Here is a 19,292-nt window from a genome sequence, read left to right on the forward strand (position 1 = left end):
GGTGCCGGATTAAAATCACACATTCTTACATGCACATATAGCCTGTCATCTTTCACGCTCTTGCGTTCAGTCCGCTGTGCAGAAAGTGAAACGCGATACTGGCCTGAAAACCTTAAGACATCATTTATGTCATTTAACATAATAATAACAGCCAGAGAGAGAGAGAGAGAGAGAGAGATGAAAACTGAAATGTTTAATGTCATTCAAGTTAGTCAGTGACACGGTAATGCTCTAGTGACATAGTAGGTATAAATCTGAACAAAAATGGTGCAAAACAAATAAAATGGAACGGAAAAGAAAAACATAAAATGAAGCAAAATAAACCGCTACTAAGGGATAAGCGGAACCGGCTTTGGTTCTTTGTCATTTGCTAAAAAAAAAAAAAAAAAAGTCCTGCTTGTGGCAGGCGGCCTGTGTCTTCAAAATCTCCCCCCCCCCCCCTCCCCCAGTCGTTCGTCTCCAAGGTTTGCCGAATTGTACACAGGAAACAAAGTACATATAATCCGTATAATAATTATTTAAGCATGTGACATCGACACACATCATATCAATACGAACACATAACATTGAAGTACATATAAAATATATATATTTATTTAAGCATGTAACACCGAAACACGTCATATCAGTCAATACGAACACATCATAAAAATACATTATCGAAATTGACCATCCAAATGTAACCCTTCCTTGTTGTCTATACCTTTTCTTCCTCTCATAGAGCCCACACTAAGTTTTTCAGTAATTGATTAATGAGTATTTGGACCGATAGTAGACGTTTTACGTATATTTACTGCCTCGGATACATATTTTACCAGTGAGAATATCATATCTTCATTTCTGTCATCACACGGTATGCCGAACAAATCCTTTCCGCTCTGTGCTGGAGCTGAATTGAAAAGGGTACAGTTTTTTTCGCAATTCTTTTGCAGTTAAATATGATTAATGGTTTTCATCTTCTGGGCTTTCGCCACACATTGGGCATTACACAGAGAGAGAGAGAGAGAGAGAGAGAGAGAGAGAGAGAGAGAGAGAGAGGAACATAATAATGAACAGGGTGAAAAAAATGGATTGACTCTGGAGGCGTTGTGCTGCAAGGGATGCGACTCTGTCATAGGCAATACCGTCGGTTGGGTGTGGATGGCGGGTAGTCTCCCATCTATTGACGCGAATCTCTCTCCACCTTAGACTGAGAACACTTGACTACCAACAAAAGATTGTGCGATAAACATGTAGCAGCAAAATTTCCCTGTCCAATGTGTGGCGAAATCCAAGAAGATTAAAAACATTTCCTGTTTAACTGTACAGGATACGAAGAAGTGAAAAAAAAAAAAAAAAAGGACTGTTTTCAATGCTGGTTCAGCACAGAGGAAAGATAACATGTTCAGCATGAGAACGAAGACATGGTCCTCTCACTTGCAGAATATGTATCCGGGGCAGTAAATATACGCAAAAAGAAAACCATAGCTCCAAATACTCAGCGGTAATCAACTAAGAATACGTGCGGGCCCTAGGAGAGAAACAGTGTATATAAGTGTAATAATTGGTGCTGGTATTTAAATGTCGTGTGCCTCGACCTGTTTCACGATAGAATTATTGTTTTATGTATCATGTTTTCCTTGTATAGTTCGAGCTGTGGAGTCGAATGACTGGGGAAAAGGCTTTGTACCCATGCACCTGTCACACGGGCTTATAAGCTGATGACAGTAATAGAAATGTTGAAGTGTTCCTTATCTCTTATTCGTTTACGCTTGACTGTTTTCCATTTCTTTCAGGTTTATTCAATTTATTGAACTGTTTTCAATTATTGCACTATCATGCATCCCCATGTCACTAGAGCTGTACAGCTAATGACATTAAACAGTTCAGGGTTCAGGGTTCTCTAAAGAGATGAACTGTGCAGGCGGTAGGAAAGGACATGCATATATATATATATATATATATATATATATATATATATATATATATATATAATGAATTGAACTTCACTGAAAATACATGTAGCATTTAAATTTTACAAGATCGTGAACATAGGTGGGTAGGATGTACCTGTGAGATAATGAATGGGTGGGTGAGGAAGGACTGTTGTTTTCACCATGAACTAATCTGCTTGGTTAGCACTTTTAACTCTTTCCATACGAACGGCGAAAGAGACGACGTTGACAGCGTTTCACCCCAATTACCATCATCAAAATATTGCAAGCGGAAGGCTCTTATACTGAAGACGCGAATTTTGACAAAGAATACCACAATTCTGACAACGGAAGCTAAAGGTTGGGTCATTCAGACACCCACTGGACATCCGAGGGGTCTGTGTAGAGGAGAAGAGAAGACTGGCTGTACTGAGTGAGTTAAGAGAATCTTCTGTTTGGAACAATATTGTTTTGATATACTTCTAAGCATTGTGACAGTGAAACCGATCATTTACTTGTTTTTCCGTTGATAAAATCTTACGGAATATAGATGTCTAGCTGTAATTGTGAAGGGAGTAACGTGTGGACAGCCACTTCACTCCCTTTGGAATGAAAGTTTCTACATGTTGCACCAGCTTGTATAACGTTGTGCATTTTATTTCATTTTAATTAATTAACCATAACAGAGCTTTCTTTGCAAGTGGGAAAAGATTATTTAAATCAGAACAAAACCTTTTTTTGCGAGGAAAAAAGGGCACTTGAATCAGAACAGACCTTTTTTTTGTACAGAAAAAGGGTAACGTGGAGACATGACATTCAAATCAACAGAGATGAAACAAAAGTAGTCATATTTTCAAAATCAGAACCAAGAGCTCAAATATATTTTAAGTGTGGAACAGAAACAACTGATCAATATGAATACCTAGGAACGATACAACATAAATCAGGACATTTCGAAAAGGCTACAGAACACCTGACAAAACAAGGGAATATAGCATCTCATAGTCTTAAAAAAAAATCTTTCTAGAATGAAAACATAAACGTGCAATATAATTTCAAATTATTTGGTAGTCTTGATTCCTCTATCCCGGCGAATACAGCAGAAGTATGATTCCCCACTTCTGAAAAAGCAGACAATGATTTACCTATAAAATCCTGTTTTACCATTGTCTCATGAACAAGTTTCCGCATCAACATATTCATCAGAGTTGTTTTTGTTTTTTGTTTTTCAAACATTGGGAGTCACAGAAAAGTCACAACTTTATCTATCCCTTTAGAGGTGATCAGTCAACTCATTATATTGTGGTTACATCTTACACAAGCACGAGAAAATCCATATGTCGAACTTGTGTATCACGATATGTGCTCTTACAAGATAAAACAGGGAACATGCATTAACTTCGTCACATAATTTTATTACAATATCTTGGTTAAGAACAGGTTTGGGATAACCAGTTCACATTCTATGTTCATAGTCTTAGTTACATCATCATGAATAAACTAGAATTTCGGATATGTTTTGTTTTGGAAGAGAAATAAATCTGAAAATAAATCAAAATTATATTTCATAATAAAATTACTGATGAATACAGAACCGAACCTTATTTGCTCGAATGATGTGTATAATTAAAAACAACAACAAAACAAGCCCAGTCACTGTGCAAGTAAAGAATATTCTATCATGATTTCGTAACAGAAAAAGGTATCTATTTTGACACACCAAAAGAAATGAGACTGTGCCTACAATGTCGAACAATCCAAAATGAATGTAATTTCTCAGATACCTGCTAATTATACAAAGAAATTAGAAAAGAATTCATACACATAATTCCGAAGAAAAAAAAAAAGCGCCTTCCAGCTGCTAATAAACCCAATCAGCTGATACTGGAAGACAAACTTGTAGGAATGTTTTGAAAAAAATGTTTATACAAACTCGTAGGAATGTTTTGAAAAACTGTTTATCACTGCTGCCAGAAACGTAATCGCACGGAGAATCAATTCAAATTATTTTTCTATTTTGTTTTATTTATTGTTAAATTAATGTTGTGTGTAAGGTAAGTGTGACTGCGTATGTGTGTCTTATAAATCTGGTTACGGTTTAATAGACAATTAATATTTTTTATTCTGATTCACACACACACACACACACACACACATGATTATGATTATTGAAGTGGACTGCACATTGAAATTTTGCCAGGGACAACTCTCTTCTTGCCGGGTTTTTTTTTTTTTTTTTTTTTTTTTACGTAAGAGTGCATGTCACACACGGGACCTCGATTTATCGTCTCATCTAGATGATCAGTGGCGTCCAGACCACCACCACAGGTCTGTTGGAGGGGGAGAAAATACTGGCAATATTCACGCTCAGATCCTCTCGCTTCCAATGCAGACGCGTTATATACTCTCCGTGGTGTGTGGCCTCACCGCGTCAACGTTTGGTGCACGCGCGGCATAGCTTGGATGCTGACTGGTGGTCTGGTACTGAGGCCAGGGAATTATTAGATTAAATTTTGCGTTGGGTCCAAATGTGAGCAACAAAACCGTTCTTTTTGCGACACATATTTTCTAATGAGTATAAAATGAAGTGTTGATTATTTAAGATGAATTTATAATCTTAATTTGTCACTTGAAAAGGGTCAGTTTTGGTGAGCTTGTCGCTGAAAATTACAAACTTCGTTAAATCAGTTTAACGAAGGCAAACACGAATGGTACATATTTAAAGATGGAATTGCGACAATTCTGCCAGTATATAATACTTGTAGTTTACTGATCTGACAAAAGAAATATTTAATTAAATATGGTGTGTCGGAAACAGTTTTCACCTCAGTCAAAGCTGTCTAGCAACACCAGGTGTGGAGTGAGAGTGACTGTCGTTCAGTGTCGACAATTCTGTAATTTCTAAATGCCTGATCTATTCTCATCCGAACACTATAATAGTGTGGTTTTAGTTTCAACATTGACGGGCGCAATAGCCGAATGGTTAAAGCGTTGGACTTTCAATCTGAGGGTCCCGGGTTCGAATCACGGTGACGGCGCCTGGTGGGTAAAGGGTGGTTGATTTTTCCGATCTCCCAGGTCAATATATGTGCAGACCTGCTAGTGCCTGAACCCCCTTCGTGTGTATATGCAAGCAGAAGATCAAATACGCACGTTAAAGATCCTGTAATCCATGTCAGCGTTCGGTGGGTTATGGAAACAAGAACATACCCAGCATGCACACCCCCGAAAACGGAGTATGGCTGCCTACATGGCGGGGTAAAAACGGTCATACACGTAAAATCCCATTCGTGTGCATACGAGTGAACGCAGAAGAAGAAGAAGTTTCAACAGCAGTCACACGTAGGAATTGTAAACTGTAGCATTATAAGCTTATGTGACGAGAAGACAAAATGACGTAAACTTAGCGTCAGTTGAAATCTTTACACTGACGAACGATTAAACTGAAATAGGCTCATGATTTTCGCGTGTGTGTTTAAGCACAACAGATATAATCTGCTGCGAACGATACAGGACTTAATACATGTTCGGAGCAGTTTAGAATGGGCACCGATTATTCAAATATGGAATAATATGGAATGGCGTCATGCCATAGGTAGGGTTGTATGTTGTCGTTGTTAGTGTTATGAGGTAGGTAGGGTTGTATGTTCTCATCATTGTCGTTAGTGTTGTCAAGTAGATACGAGAGACAGGAAGGAGAGGGAGAGGCAGGGAGGAGGGAGGATAGGGAGAGACAGGGAGGAGAGGGAACAGGGAGGAGACAGGGGAGAGGGAAAGAATAGGGAGAGGCAGAGAGGAGAGGGAGGAGACAGGGAGGAGAGAGAGAGACAGGGAGGAGAGGGAAGATAGGAGAGACAGGGAGGAGACAGGGGGGAGAGGCAGGGAGGAGACGGAGAGGGAAAGACAGGGAAAGACAGGGAGGAGAGGGAGACACAGGGATGAGAGAGACAGGGAGGAGAGGGAGAGACAGGGAGGAGAGGGAGAGACAGGGAGGAGAGAGAGAGACAGGGAGAGACAGGGAGGAGAGGGAGAGACAGGAAGAAGAGAGAGAGACAGGGAAGAGACAGGGAGGAGAGGGAGAGACAGGGAGGAGAGGGAGAGACAGGGAGGAGAGGGAGAGACAGGGAGGAGAGGGAGAGACAGGGAGAGACAGGGAGGAGAGGGAGAGACAGGGAGGAGAGGGAGAGACAGGGAGGAGACAGGAAGGAGAGGGAGAGACAGGGAGAGGACAAAGATACGGGTGTAGGAGGAACGGGAGAGAAAGGGGCGAGACAGCGGGGAAGAGAGACAGACAGACAGACAAACGGAGACAGAACCAGAATTCACATGTTTATTCTGATTAAGGGCTTTTCACATTGTGAGACAAGATGCCATTGGTTTCAAGCAATATTACACAACTGAAGAAAGAAAACTTTAGAAATAAATGCTTCATCATATAAATGTTTCAGAAGTCAGTGTAGAAATCTGTCTGTGCTTCACAGACACAAAGGGTCTGTTCATGTCTGGTTGAGTAAATTAAACCTGGATGTAGACATGGATCAGAATTAAACCTGGATGTATATGGATCAGAATTAAACCTGGATGTATACAAGGATCACAATACTTTGGCTGGAAGAATCAAAGCAAGACAACAAAACAACAAACAACAAATGTGATCATTATCACATATATTACAAAAGAAAGAAGAAAATATAGGCAATCAGTATTGAAGACACAAAATCTGAATTTCGTTAATGCACGAGAGAGAGAGAGAGAGAGAGCGCACGTGGAACAGAAGAGCAGCGTCAGCCCACACTTTCTCACAATCCTCCACTTTCTCGCACATGTGGAGTGATGGCCCAGAGGTAACGCGTCCGCCTGGGAAGCGAGAGAATCTGAGTGCGCTGGTTCGAACCACGACTCAGCCGCCGATATTTTCTCCCCCTCCACTAGACCTTGAGTGGTGGTCTGGACGCTAGTCATTCGGATGAGACGATAAACCGAGGTCCCGTGTGCAGCATGCACTTAGCGCACGTAAAAGAACCCACGGCAACAAAAGGGTTGTTCCTGGCAAAATTCTGTAGAAAAATCCACTGCGATAGGAAAAACAAATAAAACTGCACGCAGGAAAAAATACAAAGAGGGCAGCCCGAATTTCACACAGAGAAATCTGTTGTGATAAAAAGAAATACAAATACAAAATGTGGGAGAAAGCTTGAAGTCCTAATTTTATCAAAAAACATTCCTTTTATAATGGGGGTTGGTTTCGTTTTCTCACACGGATCAGAGAAAATGACTGAAAGAAAGAAGATGGAGAGAGATGAGGAGGGTAGGGGTGTGGGAGGCGTGGGAGGCGTCATGTGATGACGACTGTGACTATGCTGACGTTAGCAACTAAGTCGACTGTGGTATACACTATCGCCAGGTGTGTGTATATATATATATAATTTTTTTTTTTGCTGCCCCATCATCTGCACCGTTTCAGTGGCATTACTCCCACGCCACTCATTTAGATTCCCCCATACACGGCCACACCTGGGTTCGTCAGTCACAGTTCCAGCGTCGGCAGTCCGCAGGAAACCATCGATGTTAGGTTGCCAGGAGGCCACACACCAGAGGAGACCCTGCTGCTGAGTCACTTTGGTGGTGTTCAGTGGCGCCTGTTCTGATTTAACATACTTAGGACACCACCTACTAAGCCCCCTACTAACAACAATAATGGCTTAGTCGCGGAGCCAGACTGAGTGAGCGACGCCTCCCAAAGTGGAGACTGCCACCACGTCCCTCAAACAACAGCCCCCCATGAATCTGCCGACACTTAAGACATTGACAGGACTCACCCCAAGCACAGGTATATATTGTCACTGGCGACTATATGTGTCAATCCACCCTCAGGGCCCATTTTATCACACCACTCTCAGAGCAAACAATTCAGCTTAGAGAGGATGATAGTGACTTAGACATTCATGATTACTGTGATAAAAGATCGAGAGGAGGGCGAGAGAGAGAGAGAGAGAGAGATGTCATCAGAGCAGAACTACCATAAACATGTCTAAAGGCACAGTATTGTTCCTGCCTGTGAAATCCACGTATGACAAGTGCAACATACTACAATGACCATTATTACTTGGACATTTGTCACGATCATGATCACGATCATGACAGAACGAAATGAAGACATTTGTCACGATCATGACAGAACGAAATGAAGACATTTGTCATGATCATGAAGACATTTGTCACGATCATGAAGACATTTGTCACAATCATGACAGAACGAAATGAAGACATTTGTCATGATCATGAAGACATTTGTCACGATCATGAAGACATTTGTCACAATCATGACAGAACGAAATGAAGACATTTTATGCATGCATAAAAAAAAAACGAACAAAAGAAAACAAAACAAGCAAATCAAAACAATATAAAATGAGAAGACAAGAAAAAGAGCAGTAACAAATAATCCAATAACTGACACATAAGTTTCAGTTTCTCAAGGAGGCGTCACTGCGTTTGGACAAATCCATGTATGCTACACCTCATCTGCAAGTGCAATTGACGTTGACGGGCGCAATAGCCGAGCGGTTAAAGCGTTGGACTGTCAATCTGAGGGTCCCGGGTTCGAATCACGGTGACGGCGCCTGGTGGGTAAAGGGTGGAGATTTTTACGATCTCCCAGGTCAACATATGTGCAGACCTGCTAGTGCCTGAACCCCCTTCGTGTGTATATGCAAGCAGAAGATCAAATACGCACGTTAAAGATCCTGTAATCTATGTCAGTGTTCGGTGGGTTATGGAAACAAGAACATACCCAGCATGCACACCCCCGAAAACGGAGGATGGCTGCCTACATGGCGGGGTAAAAACGGTCATACACGTAAAAGCCCACTCGTGTGCATACAAGTGAACGTGGGAGTTGCAGCCCACGAACGTAGAAGAAGAAGAAGAATCTGCAAGCAGATGCCCGACAACCCAACACACTTGAGGGCATGCTTGTCACAGACGTATATAGAGTGGACCGAGCCATTTGGAGGCTCACCACGTGACCGCTTGAAGCGACTGCCCCTTGTGGGTGACAGCCATTATTAGCCCAACTTCAGTGAGCGAGAAAGCGAAAGTGAGAGCATGCCGTGTTGTGCTGTTACCTGCTCCAGAAAACCTTCGAAGGAAGAGAGATAGAGGAAGAAATATCATCTCATCGGAAAGAGAATCACCTTTTCCATTTGATTACTTGTTTATTTCTACAATGTCATTGTGTTGTGAAAGAAAATGTTTTTTTCTTCTTCTTATTGTGTATAATATGTGTGTGTGTGTGTGTGTGTATTTACATTAAACATGCTCGCGTGCGCGTGCTCACGTGTGTGCGTGCACGCAGTGTGTATGTGTGTGTGGGGATGGGGGTGGGGGGGTGGGTTTGGGGGGGAGGGGGTTTCTCTCTGTATGTGTCTGTGTGTGTCTGTGTCTGCATGAATGCCATGTTTTGTGTGCGTATTTGTGCTCTATATACTTGTAAGCAAATGTGTGTATGCAGGGATGCATTTGCAATTTCTTGAGCTAATGTTTTCTTCACAATTCTCTGCCGCTTTCAGAATTCCTCACAAACAAGCTGAAAGTGTTTATTGCTTCTTAAAATAATCTTTACCCATTCCTTGAAAAGCAATGTCATCAGAATTGGAATAAGTGGATTTTTCTTTTTTTCTATTTCAAAGCCAAATTCGGTGATGACAAAACAGTTTTAGAGAAAATCAATTTGTAAAACTTCACCATGGACACACACACACACACACACACACAACCAAAACAAGGTTATTACAGATTCACCATGCTCACACATGAGCCAAAATTGGACAACAGAAAGACTAGATTAAATTTCACAAAGCTGGCATGCAAGAACAGTTATTTTCAGAACGATAAAAGAATTAATTTGATTTCATTTCTCTTAAAAGGAATGATGCAAAATGTCTTTTTCCACAGAGTACAAGACACAGAATCAGTCACTAAATGTCTTTTTCCACAGAGTACAAGACAGAATCAGTCACTAAATATCTTTTTCCACAGAGTACAAGACACAGAATCAGTCACTAAATGTCTTTTTCCACAGAGTACAAGACACAGAATCAGTCACTAAATGTCTTTTTCCATAGAGTACAAGACAGAATCAGTCACTAAATGTCTTTTTCCACAGAGTACAAGACACAGAATCAGTCACTAAACGTCTTTTTCCACAGATTACAAGACACAGAATCAGTCACTAAACGTCTTTTTCCACAGAGTACAAGACACAGAATCAGTCACTGTAATCTACAGAAGTGGGATCAGACAGGAATGGTGCTGGTTTCCTGCAGCTTGCGCAGTCTCTGTCGGTTCTGCAGCTGTTTCTGGTAGCTGCGTGCTTGAGAACCCAGGTCCTTCAACTGAGCGGCAATCTGGGCAGACAAACATCTATCATTTTTTTTAACTTGCCATAACTATGCAAGGTCAGTGTTCATATTATATGACTGAGAGAGAAATGCCAACAGGGCGTCCCAGTTTCATCTCATTAATTCTCCCTTTGCCCTAGAATACATAATGTTAGAGAAAACAATTCATCAGAGATATTAATAAACATCAACATTCAACAACAAAATCTGTCAAGGATACCTGGATTGTGAAAGAGGGTGATGTCATTTCTTTCAAATTCAATACGAAAACAACAGTCATAAGCCTCGTTTGTGAATAACTGAGGCCAAACTGGTTGTAAAAGATGTTCCTCAGCCACACACTTAACTCTTTCCATATGAACGGCGAAAGAGACGACGTTAACAGCGTTTCACCCCAATTACCATCATCAAAATATTGCAAGCAGAAGACTCTTATACTGAAGAGGTGAATGTTGACAAAGAATACCACAATTCTGACGACGGAAGCTAAAGGCTGGGCCATTCAGACACCCACTGGACATCCGAGGGGTCTGTGTAGAGGAGAAGAGAGGACAGGCCATACTGAGCGAGTTAACCCATTTGAAAATAAAGAGGGAACATCAGCGAACTGTCAACACGTCTCTCAGAAGAGATGTGGAATATAACATCAGCCAACTGCCATTAAAGCGCACAGAGCTTCAAGAATATATATGTGCTGTAGCAAGATGTCTCAATGAATGAATAAATAAATGAAGACAAGACAGCACAGAACAGATGTGGGATATAACATCAGCCAATTGTATTGAAGACAACACTGCAGAGAAAAGACATGGAGACAATTTCAAACAATAATTACAGTACCAATTCACTATCACTCATTGACTTGAGCTCTCTCAGTCTCTAAGATCAGTTTAGTGACAGATCAGACTGAAACAGACTCTGCAATAGGACAACTTATTGTTCAATTTCAAGGTTGTTATTCAGGCAGTTATTCGGGCATTTACTGGAATGAAAGCAGGCCCAACACTCGGCTTATATCACAGACTGACATAAGTTTACATTTGGACCAACAGCAAAGTGAGAGCTGTATTATCAATGGTTTCTCCAGTAAACTGGAAACCATTTACAGCTTAGTCTTTTGTGAAAGACTATGACTCACTAGGAGGCAAAATTGCACTGACTCTTAGTGCTGCAGCCTTGGGGGCTAGTTGGCCTTTGGGAACCATCCCAACGCCGACTGTCCTAAAACCCTCTTGGCCGAGAGAGTGGGGATGTACTTGGGCAAGACACTCTCCACTATAATCAACTTCTAGCCCAAATAGTCGGAACAGCAGTTGCCTCCTCTGTTGTTCTGATGATCATAGTGGGACACGACTGACTATCATACATATAAGGAATGAAAGCAAAGAAACTGGAACATGGAACTGGAACATCCCAACATTCCTGAATACATGTGGGACTGATGTCAGACACCATCGCAAAACCTCTGGGGGCACTGTCTTTGGGTTTTTATTTTATTTTATTTTTAAAATTTTTTTTTACTGATTTTGATCATGAATTGGTTGTCAGGACACCCATTACAGTGCAGGAATTCTTTTCTTTCAAATGCAGTGATCACATACATGAAAATGAAACCTACGATGTGGATGTTGTCACATACCTGTTTAAAACCTGGTCGGTAGTCAGGTATCTGATCCCAGCAGCTCTTCATCAACTCCTTGTAGGACGGCATCATGTCTGCAGACGGCGGGGTTTCAGGACGTCCTCCGTTCTTTATGATATCTATCACCTGCAAACAGCAAGGTATCCCCCCATTCTTTATATCTATCACCTGCAAACAGCAAGGTATCCCCCCCCCCCCCCATTCTTTATATCTATCACCTGCAAACAGCAAGGTATCCCCCCCTGCAAACAGCAAGGTATCCTCCATTCTTTATATCTATCACCTGCAAACAGCAAGGTATCCCCCATTCTTTATATCTATCACCTGCAAACAGCAAGGTATCCTCCATTCTTTATATCTATCACCTGCAAACAGCAAGGTATCCTTGACCTGCAAGGTATCTTCCCCCCTCCCCCATTCTTTATATCTATCACCTGCAAACAGCAAGGTATCCCCCCCCTGCAAACAGCAAGGTATCCTCCATTCTTTATCATATCTATCACCTGCAAACAGCAAGGTATCCTCCATTCTTTATCATATCTATCACCTGCAAACAGCAAGGTATCCCCCATTCTTTATCATATCTATCACATGCAAACAACAAGGTATCTCCCAATCTTTATATCTATCACCTGCAAACAGCAAGGTATCCCCCCTCAGTATCAGTATCAGTAGCTCAAGGAGGCGTCACTGCATTCGGTCAAATCCATATATGCTACACCACATCTGCCAAGCAGATGCCTGACCAGCAGCGTAACCCAATCCATCAATAAAGCAGATATTCCACTACTACATGCTGTTTGAAAAGTTCTACGATTTAGTATAAAACTAGGGTAAATGAACTGCTAAACAAACCAAAAAACATGAAACTTAATACTAGGATAATTTCCATGATGTAGTTTACATAGAACTCTATTAATTAGGGTGGGAACATTTCTTTTAAGGAAGAAAAGAAAAGGTGTACGGGAGTTTTGTTTCTTATGCAATACTGTTTCCATTCGGTAGTCGTTGCAGTCTGTACCTACTCAACTGTCACTGTACAGTGATAATCTGCTGAGAATGGCAACAGCCAACAATCCATAACTGTCACTGTACAGTGATCATCTGCTGGGAATGGCAACAGCCAACAATCCATAACTGTCATTGTAGAGTGATTATCTGCTGGGAATGGCAACAGCCAACAACCCATAACTGTCACTGTACAGTGATAATCTGCTGGGAATGGCAACAGCCAACAGTCCATAACTGTCAGTGTACAGTGATCATCTGCTGGGAATGGCAACAGCCAACAATCCATAACTGTCATTGTACAGTGATTATCAGCTGGGAATGGCAACAGCCAACAATCCATAACTGTCATTGTACAGTGATCATCTGCTGGGAATGGCAACAGCCAACAGTCCATAACTGTCAGTGTACAGTGATTATCAGCTGGGAATGGCAACAGCCAACAGTCCATAACTGTCACTGTACAGTGACCATCTGCTGGGAATGGCAACAGCCAAAAATCAATAACTGTCATTGTACAGTGACCGTCTGCTGGGAATGGCAACAGCCAACAGTCCATAACTGTCACTGTACAGTGATCATCTGCTGGGAATGGCAACAGCCAACAGTCCATAACTGTCACTGTACAGTGACCATCTGCTGGGAATGGCAACAGCCAACAATCCATAATTGTCAGTGTACAGTGACCATCTGCTGGGAATGGCAACAGCCAACAATCCATAACTGTCATTGTACAGTGATCATCTGCTGGGAATGGCAACAGCCAACAATCCATAACTGTCATTGTACAGTGATCATCTGCTGGGAATGGCAACAGCCAACAATCCATAACTGTCACTGTACAGTGACCATCTGCTGGGAATGGCAACAGCCAACAATCCATAACTGTCACTGTACAGTGACCATCTGCTGGGAATGGCAACAGCCAACAATCCATAACTGTCATTGTACAGTGACCATCTGCTGGGAATGGCAACAGCCAACAATCCATAACTGTCACTGTACAGTGATCATCTGATGGGAATGGCAACAGCCAACAATCCATAACTGTCAGTGTACAGTGACCATCTGCTGGGAATGGCAACAGCCAACAATCCATAACTGTCAGTGTACAGTGATCATCTGCTGGGAATGGCAACAGCCAACAATCCATAACTGTCACTGTACAGTGACCATCTGCTGGGAATGGCAACAGCCAACAATCCATAACACTCAGTGTACAGTGATCATCTGCTGGGAATGGCAACAGCCAACAATCCATAACTGTCAGTGTACAGTGATCATCTGATGGGAATGGCAACAGCCAACAATCCATAACTGTCATTGTACAGTGACCATCTGCTGGGAATGGCAACAGCCAACAGTCCATAACTGTCACTGTACAGTGACCATCTGCTGTGAATGGCAACAGCCAACAGTCCATAACTGTCATTGTACAGTGACCATCTGCTGTGAATGGCAACAGCCAACAGTCCATAACTGTCATTGTACAGTGACCATCTGCTGGGAATGGCAACAGCCAACAATCCATAACTGTCATTGTACAGTGACCATCTGCTGGGAATGGCAACAGCCAACAGTCCATAACTGTCATTGTACAGTGATCATCTGCTGGGAATGGCAACAGCCAAAAATCCATAACTGTCATTGTACAGTGATCATCTGCTGGGAATGGCAACAGCCAAAAATCCATCATTTTCTTCAATCCAAGGGTTGACAGACGATGGACTGGAATCATGGTGTTTTTTTTTTAATTTTTATTTTTTTTTAATACTTTTCACACTTTTTGTCACAGATTAGTTGACCAATTATATTTATGGAGACAAACCAGATGCACAGCAGACAACTTGTCAGATCAGTTACAACCAGGAGGAAGGGAACATCATCAGAGCGCGCTCTCTCCTCTAAAGGGGGACACTCTCGGGTGTAAGAAAAAAAACTTGACAGCTCACTCTCTGAGAACACTGACATTTTAATCTTGACCGAACCCACAAATGTCATTGCTGGGACAGTTATTCACTTATATGACTATACGTGCTGTGATTGTTATCATGAACTAATAAGTTTCTTTTCTTTTACAGGTACGATCAGACAATAAGCGTGTTATTTCCAGCTGTAGATTGTTTTCTATCTAGGTGACATTCTGTGGAGGTGGAAACAGAAATCATTATCATCACTTTGAAGTGCCTCAATATGTATCCAGATTAAAAATAACTGGGAAAAAAGCCCGGATTTATAATCCACATCCATTTTCCTTCACAAACTTTTCACTTTTGATCTGTATCTCCTGTAGTTTTTGTGCTAATTTAAAAAAAGAAAAAAATATATATTACCCCTGAATCCTCAAAATTCCCTGGCAAGGGGGGAGCACTTTTGTTTGTTTTTTTAAATACTAAATTCTCTGGCACTCAACTAGTTAAAAAGGAAAACTATTTACACACACACACAGGCACATGCACGCACACACACACACAGACACACACACACTCACACGCCCAGTGTTCCCAAACAAAATCAAAGAAGAAGGTGCAACAAAACCACACCTCTGACTCTGAAGTGATGCCATCAAAAGGATCCAGACACATGGGCAGTTCCCACATGACCATGGCGAAGGAATACACATCGCATGCTGGAGTAATGACTCTCCTGGTGGCTGCAAGCTTCCCCCCTTTCGCTCCTTCCAGCTTGGTCTTCTTGTCAACGACAGGGGGCATTACCTCTTCCTTAGTGACTGGGTGGGCAAGTAACTCTGGTGCAGTCCAGCGAATGCTGGCCGGACAAGCACTCATGGTGCGGCGACCTGCAAAAACCATGGCGTCACCTTGTGTTTGTGTGTTGTGTAAACCATTAGACAGGACATCTTCAAAACGGGGAATAATTGTAATTTAACACATAAGACAATATTAGTCAGTAAAACAACAGAAAGAAGAGAAAAAGCTTTCAAAACTTATGTATCATACACATTTGATTAAACGCTGAAATTATTGTATTGGACGAAAACAGGCACTGCAAAGTAGATTTTCTTGCCTTTAAAAAAAAAAAAAAAAAAAAAAAAAAAATTACACACTGTTGTGACACTGACCTTTGATTTCTCATCTTGACTTTCAAAAGGATCTTTGTTTCGATCATAATCAATCAGCTTATCATTTAAAAATTTTTTTTTATATAATTGATGGAAAACCCAGCCATCTGGATCCCCCCGCCTCCCCCAACCCCCGTATCCTCCATTATGCCATTTTGTGTGCTTTAGTTCCGACCCCTGACCTTAGTTTTCAGTTTCCGTTTCTCAAGGAGGTGTCACTGCATTCACATACTGTGTACACCACATCTGCTGGGCAGATGCCTGACCAGCAGGATAACCCTGTAGAAACTTCCTCTGAATCACCAGTTATCCCCCTTCGGTTGCTCTGGTTAAATGTCTGTGTTTGTGAACATCAGTTCAGTAAAAAGCTGAAACTCACACACTGTACTTCAGTCTGTGACTTTCGTCTGGAGTTGTACACAAGTAATTATCACAACTCTGCATTGGTGAAAGAAACTGTCATCAGAGACTTCTTGTTTGCTGATGACTGCGCAGCGCACTCAATGCAGCACAGAGCAGAAGATGCAGAGTAAAATGAACTGCTTCTCACAAGCCTGCCACAAATTCAATCTCACTGACTCTCAGTTGATAACTTCACCTGCCTGGGCAGCACGCTCTCTCGCACACTGAACATAGACGCTGAGGCCACCAACAGGATCGCCAAAGCCAGCGCCGCCTTTGGGAGACTCCATGAGAACATCTGGGAGCGGGGAGGATTCAGTGCTACCACCAAGCTGACGGTCTACTGTGCAGTGGTGCTTACCACCCTCCTTTACGCCAGCGAGACCTAGACTGCCTACAGAGGACATGCCAAACAGCTCAACTGCTTCCATCGGAGCTGTCTCTGCAGACTCCTCCACATCAGGTGGCAGGACAAAGTCCCCGACACAGAAGTCCAAAACCGAGCTGGCCTCTGCAGCGTCTACACCCTCCTGCAGAAAGCCCAAGTCAAGTGGGCTGGACGTGTGGTCAGAATGCTACACAGTTGACTGCCTATGCAGCTGCAGTACAGAGAACTGTGTCAGGGCAAGCGCTCAGCTGGAAGGGAGAAGAAACCCTACAAAGACTGCCTCAAAGTATCCTTCAAAGACCTGGGTGTTGACATCAACACGTGGGAGACTCTTGCTCTGGACCGTCCAGCTTGGCGCAGCAAGATCACCACAGGAGCCCATGCAACTGAAGCCAGGCGCATCACCGAGGTGCAACAAAAGCGTGCTGTGCGCAAGGCCCAAGCAGCATCCACTGCCACAACAGCACCCACTCACTTGTGTCCCACATGTGGGCAAGCCTTCAGGGCCCGGATTGGCCTATCAGTCACCTCCTGACCCAAAGCCACTGATCTTCCATCTGACTTTTGAAGCCATGGTAATTTTTTAATCCGAAGGACATATTTCATGATGTCTTCTTACTGCCCAAATGTATATTTTAAATGGAGAGAGTTACTTCTTTTTACTTTACTCTCCTAGCCTCACTGTTATTTCAAACAGAATTATGATTCTGATTCACATACAGACTACCCAGAGGTTTTTATAGTCTCAATATCTTCACATGTAATCAACAAAATATGTGTGCACAACACAGAAATGTAGCATATAAATTAAAGACAAATAAAGTGGACAGAAATTAAAAAAAAAAAAAAGAAAAAAAAGAACTTCAATCATTGTGTACATACAGCAACAATCGTCCTGAGGACATTCTTCTCTCACCGGCTGCAACAACTTGATCAACCCAAAGTCTGCCACCTGCAAAGGCCATGAAGTGCTAGCATCAATGCATACACAATGACAAACAATATTTGTATTTGTATTTCTTTTTATCACAACAGATTTCTCTGTGTGAAATTCGGGCTGCTCTCCCTAGGGAGAGCGCGTCGCTACATTACAGTGCCACCCAATTTTTTTGTATTTTTTCCTGCGTGCAGTTTTATTTGTTTTTCCTATCGAAGTGGATTTTTCTACAGAATTTTGCCAGGAACAACCCTTTTGTTGCCGTGGATTCTTTTACATGCGCTAAGTGCATGCTGCACACGGGACCTCAGTTTATCGTCTCATCCGAATGACTAGCGTCCAGACCAGCACTCAAGGTCTAGTGGAGGAGGAGAAAATATCGGTGGCTGAGCCGTGATTTGAACCAGGGCGCTCTGATTCTCTCACTTCCTAGGCGGACGCGTTACCTCTAGGCCATCACTCCAATATGTATGGAGAATCAATAGACTCTGCAGGAACTTGTTACTACTGTAACACTGTGAAATGAACAGTATGCGTTATATCCAAAAGCAAGACTTCACTTCAGTTGTTTGTTCTTTTTGTTTAAAGTCTATCCACAATGGTGATTTTTGACTCACTTGTGTAAACAAAGTGAGTCTATGTTTTAACCCCGTGTTTGGTTGTCTCTGTGTGTGTGTGTGTGTGTGTGTGTGTCCGTGGTAAACTTTAACATTGACATTTTCTCTGCAAATACTTTGTCAGTTGACACCAAATTTGGCATAAAAATAGGAAAAATTCAGTTCTTTCCAGTCATCTTGTTTAAAACAATATTGCACCTCTGGGATGGGCACAAAAAAAAATAAAAAATGAAGCCTAATTTTATGCAAACTGCAATTACTGTTATATTTATATTTTTTGTATTCTCTAAACTTGGCACTTTGATCTGATATTCTGACCCAACAACAAGAGCAGTCATTATTATCATTTTTTGTTCACACAGGAACTTCTTTTGCTAAGCATGGAAGTTTTATTTATTTTGCAAACGTTTTGGTGCAGATAGTAAAAAAGGGAAATTACTCTGTAATAAATGCTAGGGGACTTAATTTAGCACAAGTGAGTCTTGAAGGCCTTGCCTCTCTTGTTTTTTTTTGACATTCGCCTTAACTCATGTGATGGGAGTGCTGTCTGCTGGATATTGAAGTCATATCTGATTTTTCTCCTGAAGTGAAGTTTCCTTGGCCAGAATTCTGTAAACAACGAACGATCTATCTAAATGAAGTCTGGATGGTCTGTTATTCTTACATTCTGTGCTTTTGGTGTTTTGTGTCTCTAGATTACACGTAACAAACCTGTGTTACTGACACAGACAATACTAAATATTTGAAAGCCAAAATTCCAAGAGTTGATTGAAGTGTCTGACTACTCTGCAGTGACGGGCGCCATAGCCGAATGGTTAAAGCATTGGACTTTCGATCTGAGGGTCACGGGTTCGAATCACGGTGACGGCACCTGGTGGGTAAAGGGTGGAGATTTTTACGA

The 19,292-nt window shown here is 41.9% G+C and overlaps 1 protein-coding gene across 1 annotated transcript in view; it reads right to left on the bottom strand.

Moving 5' to 3' along the window:
* Positions 1-9,221: 9,221 nt before the first annotated feature.
* Positions 9,222-19,292, bottom strand: part of LOC143301882 (uncharacterized) — a 46,741-nt gene continuing 36,670 nt past the window's right edge. Inside the window, exons 11-14 of the mRNA XM_076616305.1 lie at positions 17,720-17,789; positions 15,509-15,765; positions 11,955-12,083; positions 9,222-10,321 (exon numbers count right to left, since the gene is read on the bottom strand). Coding sequence (XP_076472420.1) covers positions 10,211-10,321; positions 11,955-12,083; positions 15,509-15,765; positions 17,720-17,789 — 567 coding nt within the window. The 3' untranslated portion in view covers positions 9,222-10,210. The remainder of the gene's footprint in view (positions 10,322-11,954; positions 12,084-15,508; positions 15,766-17,719; positions 17,790-19,292) is intronic.

Source organism: Babylonia areolata, chromosome 28, assembly GCF_041734735.1.
Source record: "Babylonia areolata isolate BAREFJ2019XMU chromosome 28, ASM4173473v1, whole genome shotgun sequence".
NCBI lineage: Eukaryota > Metazoa > Mollusca > Gastropoda > Neogastropoda > Buccinidae > Babylonia > Babylonia areolata.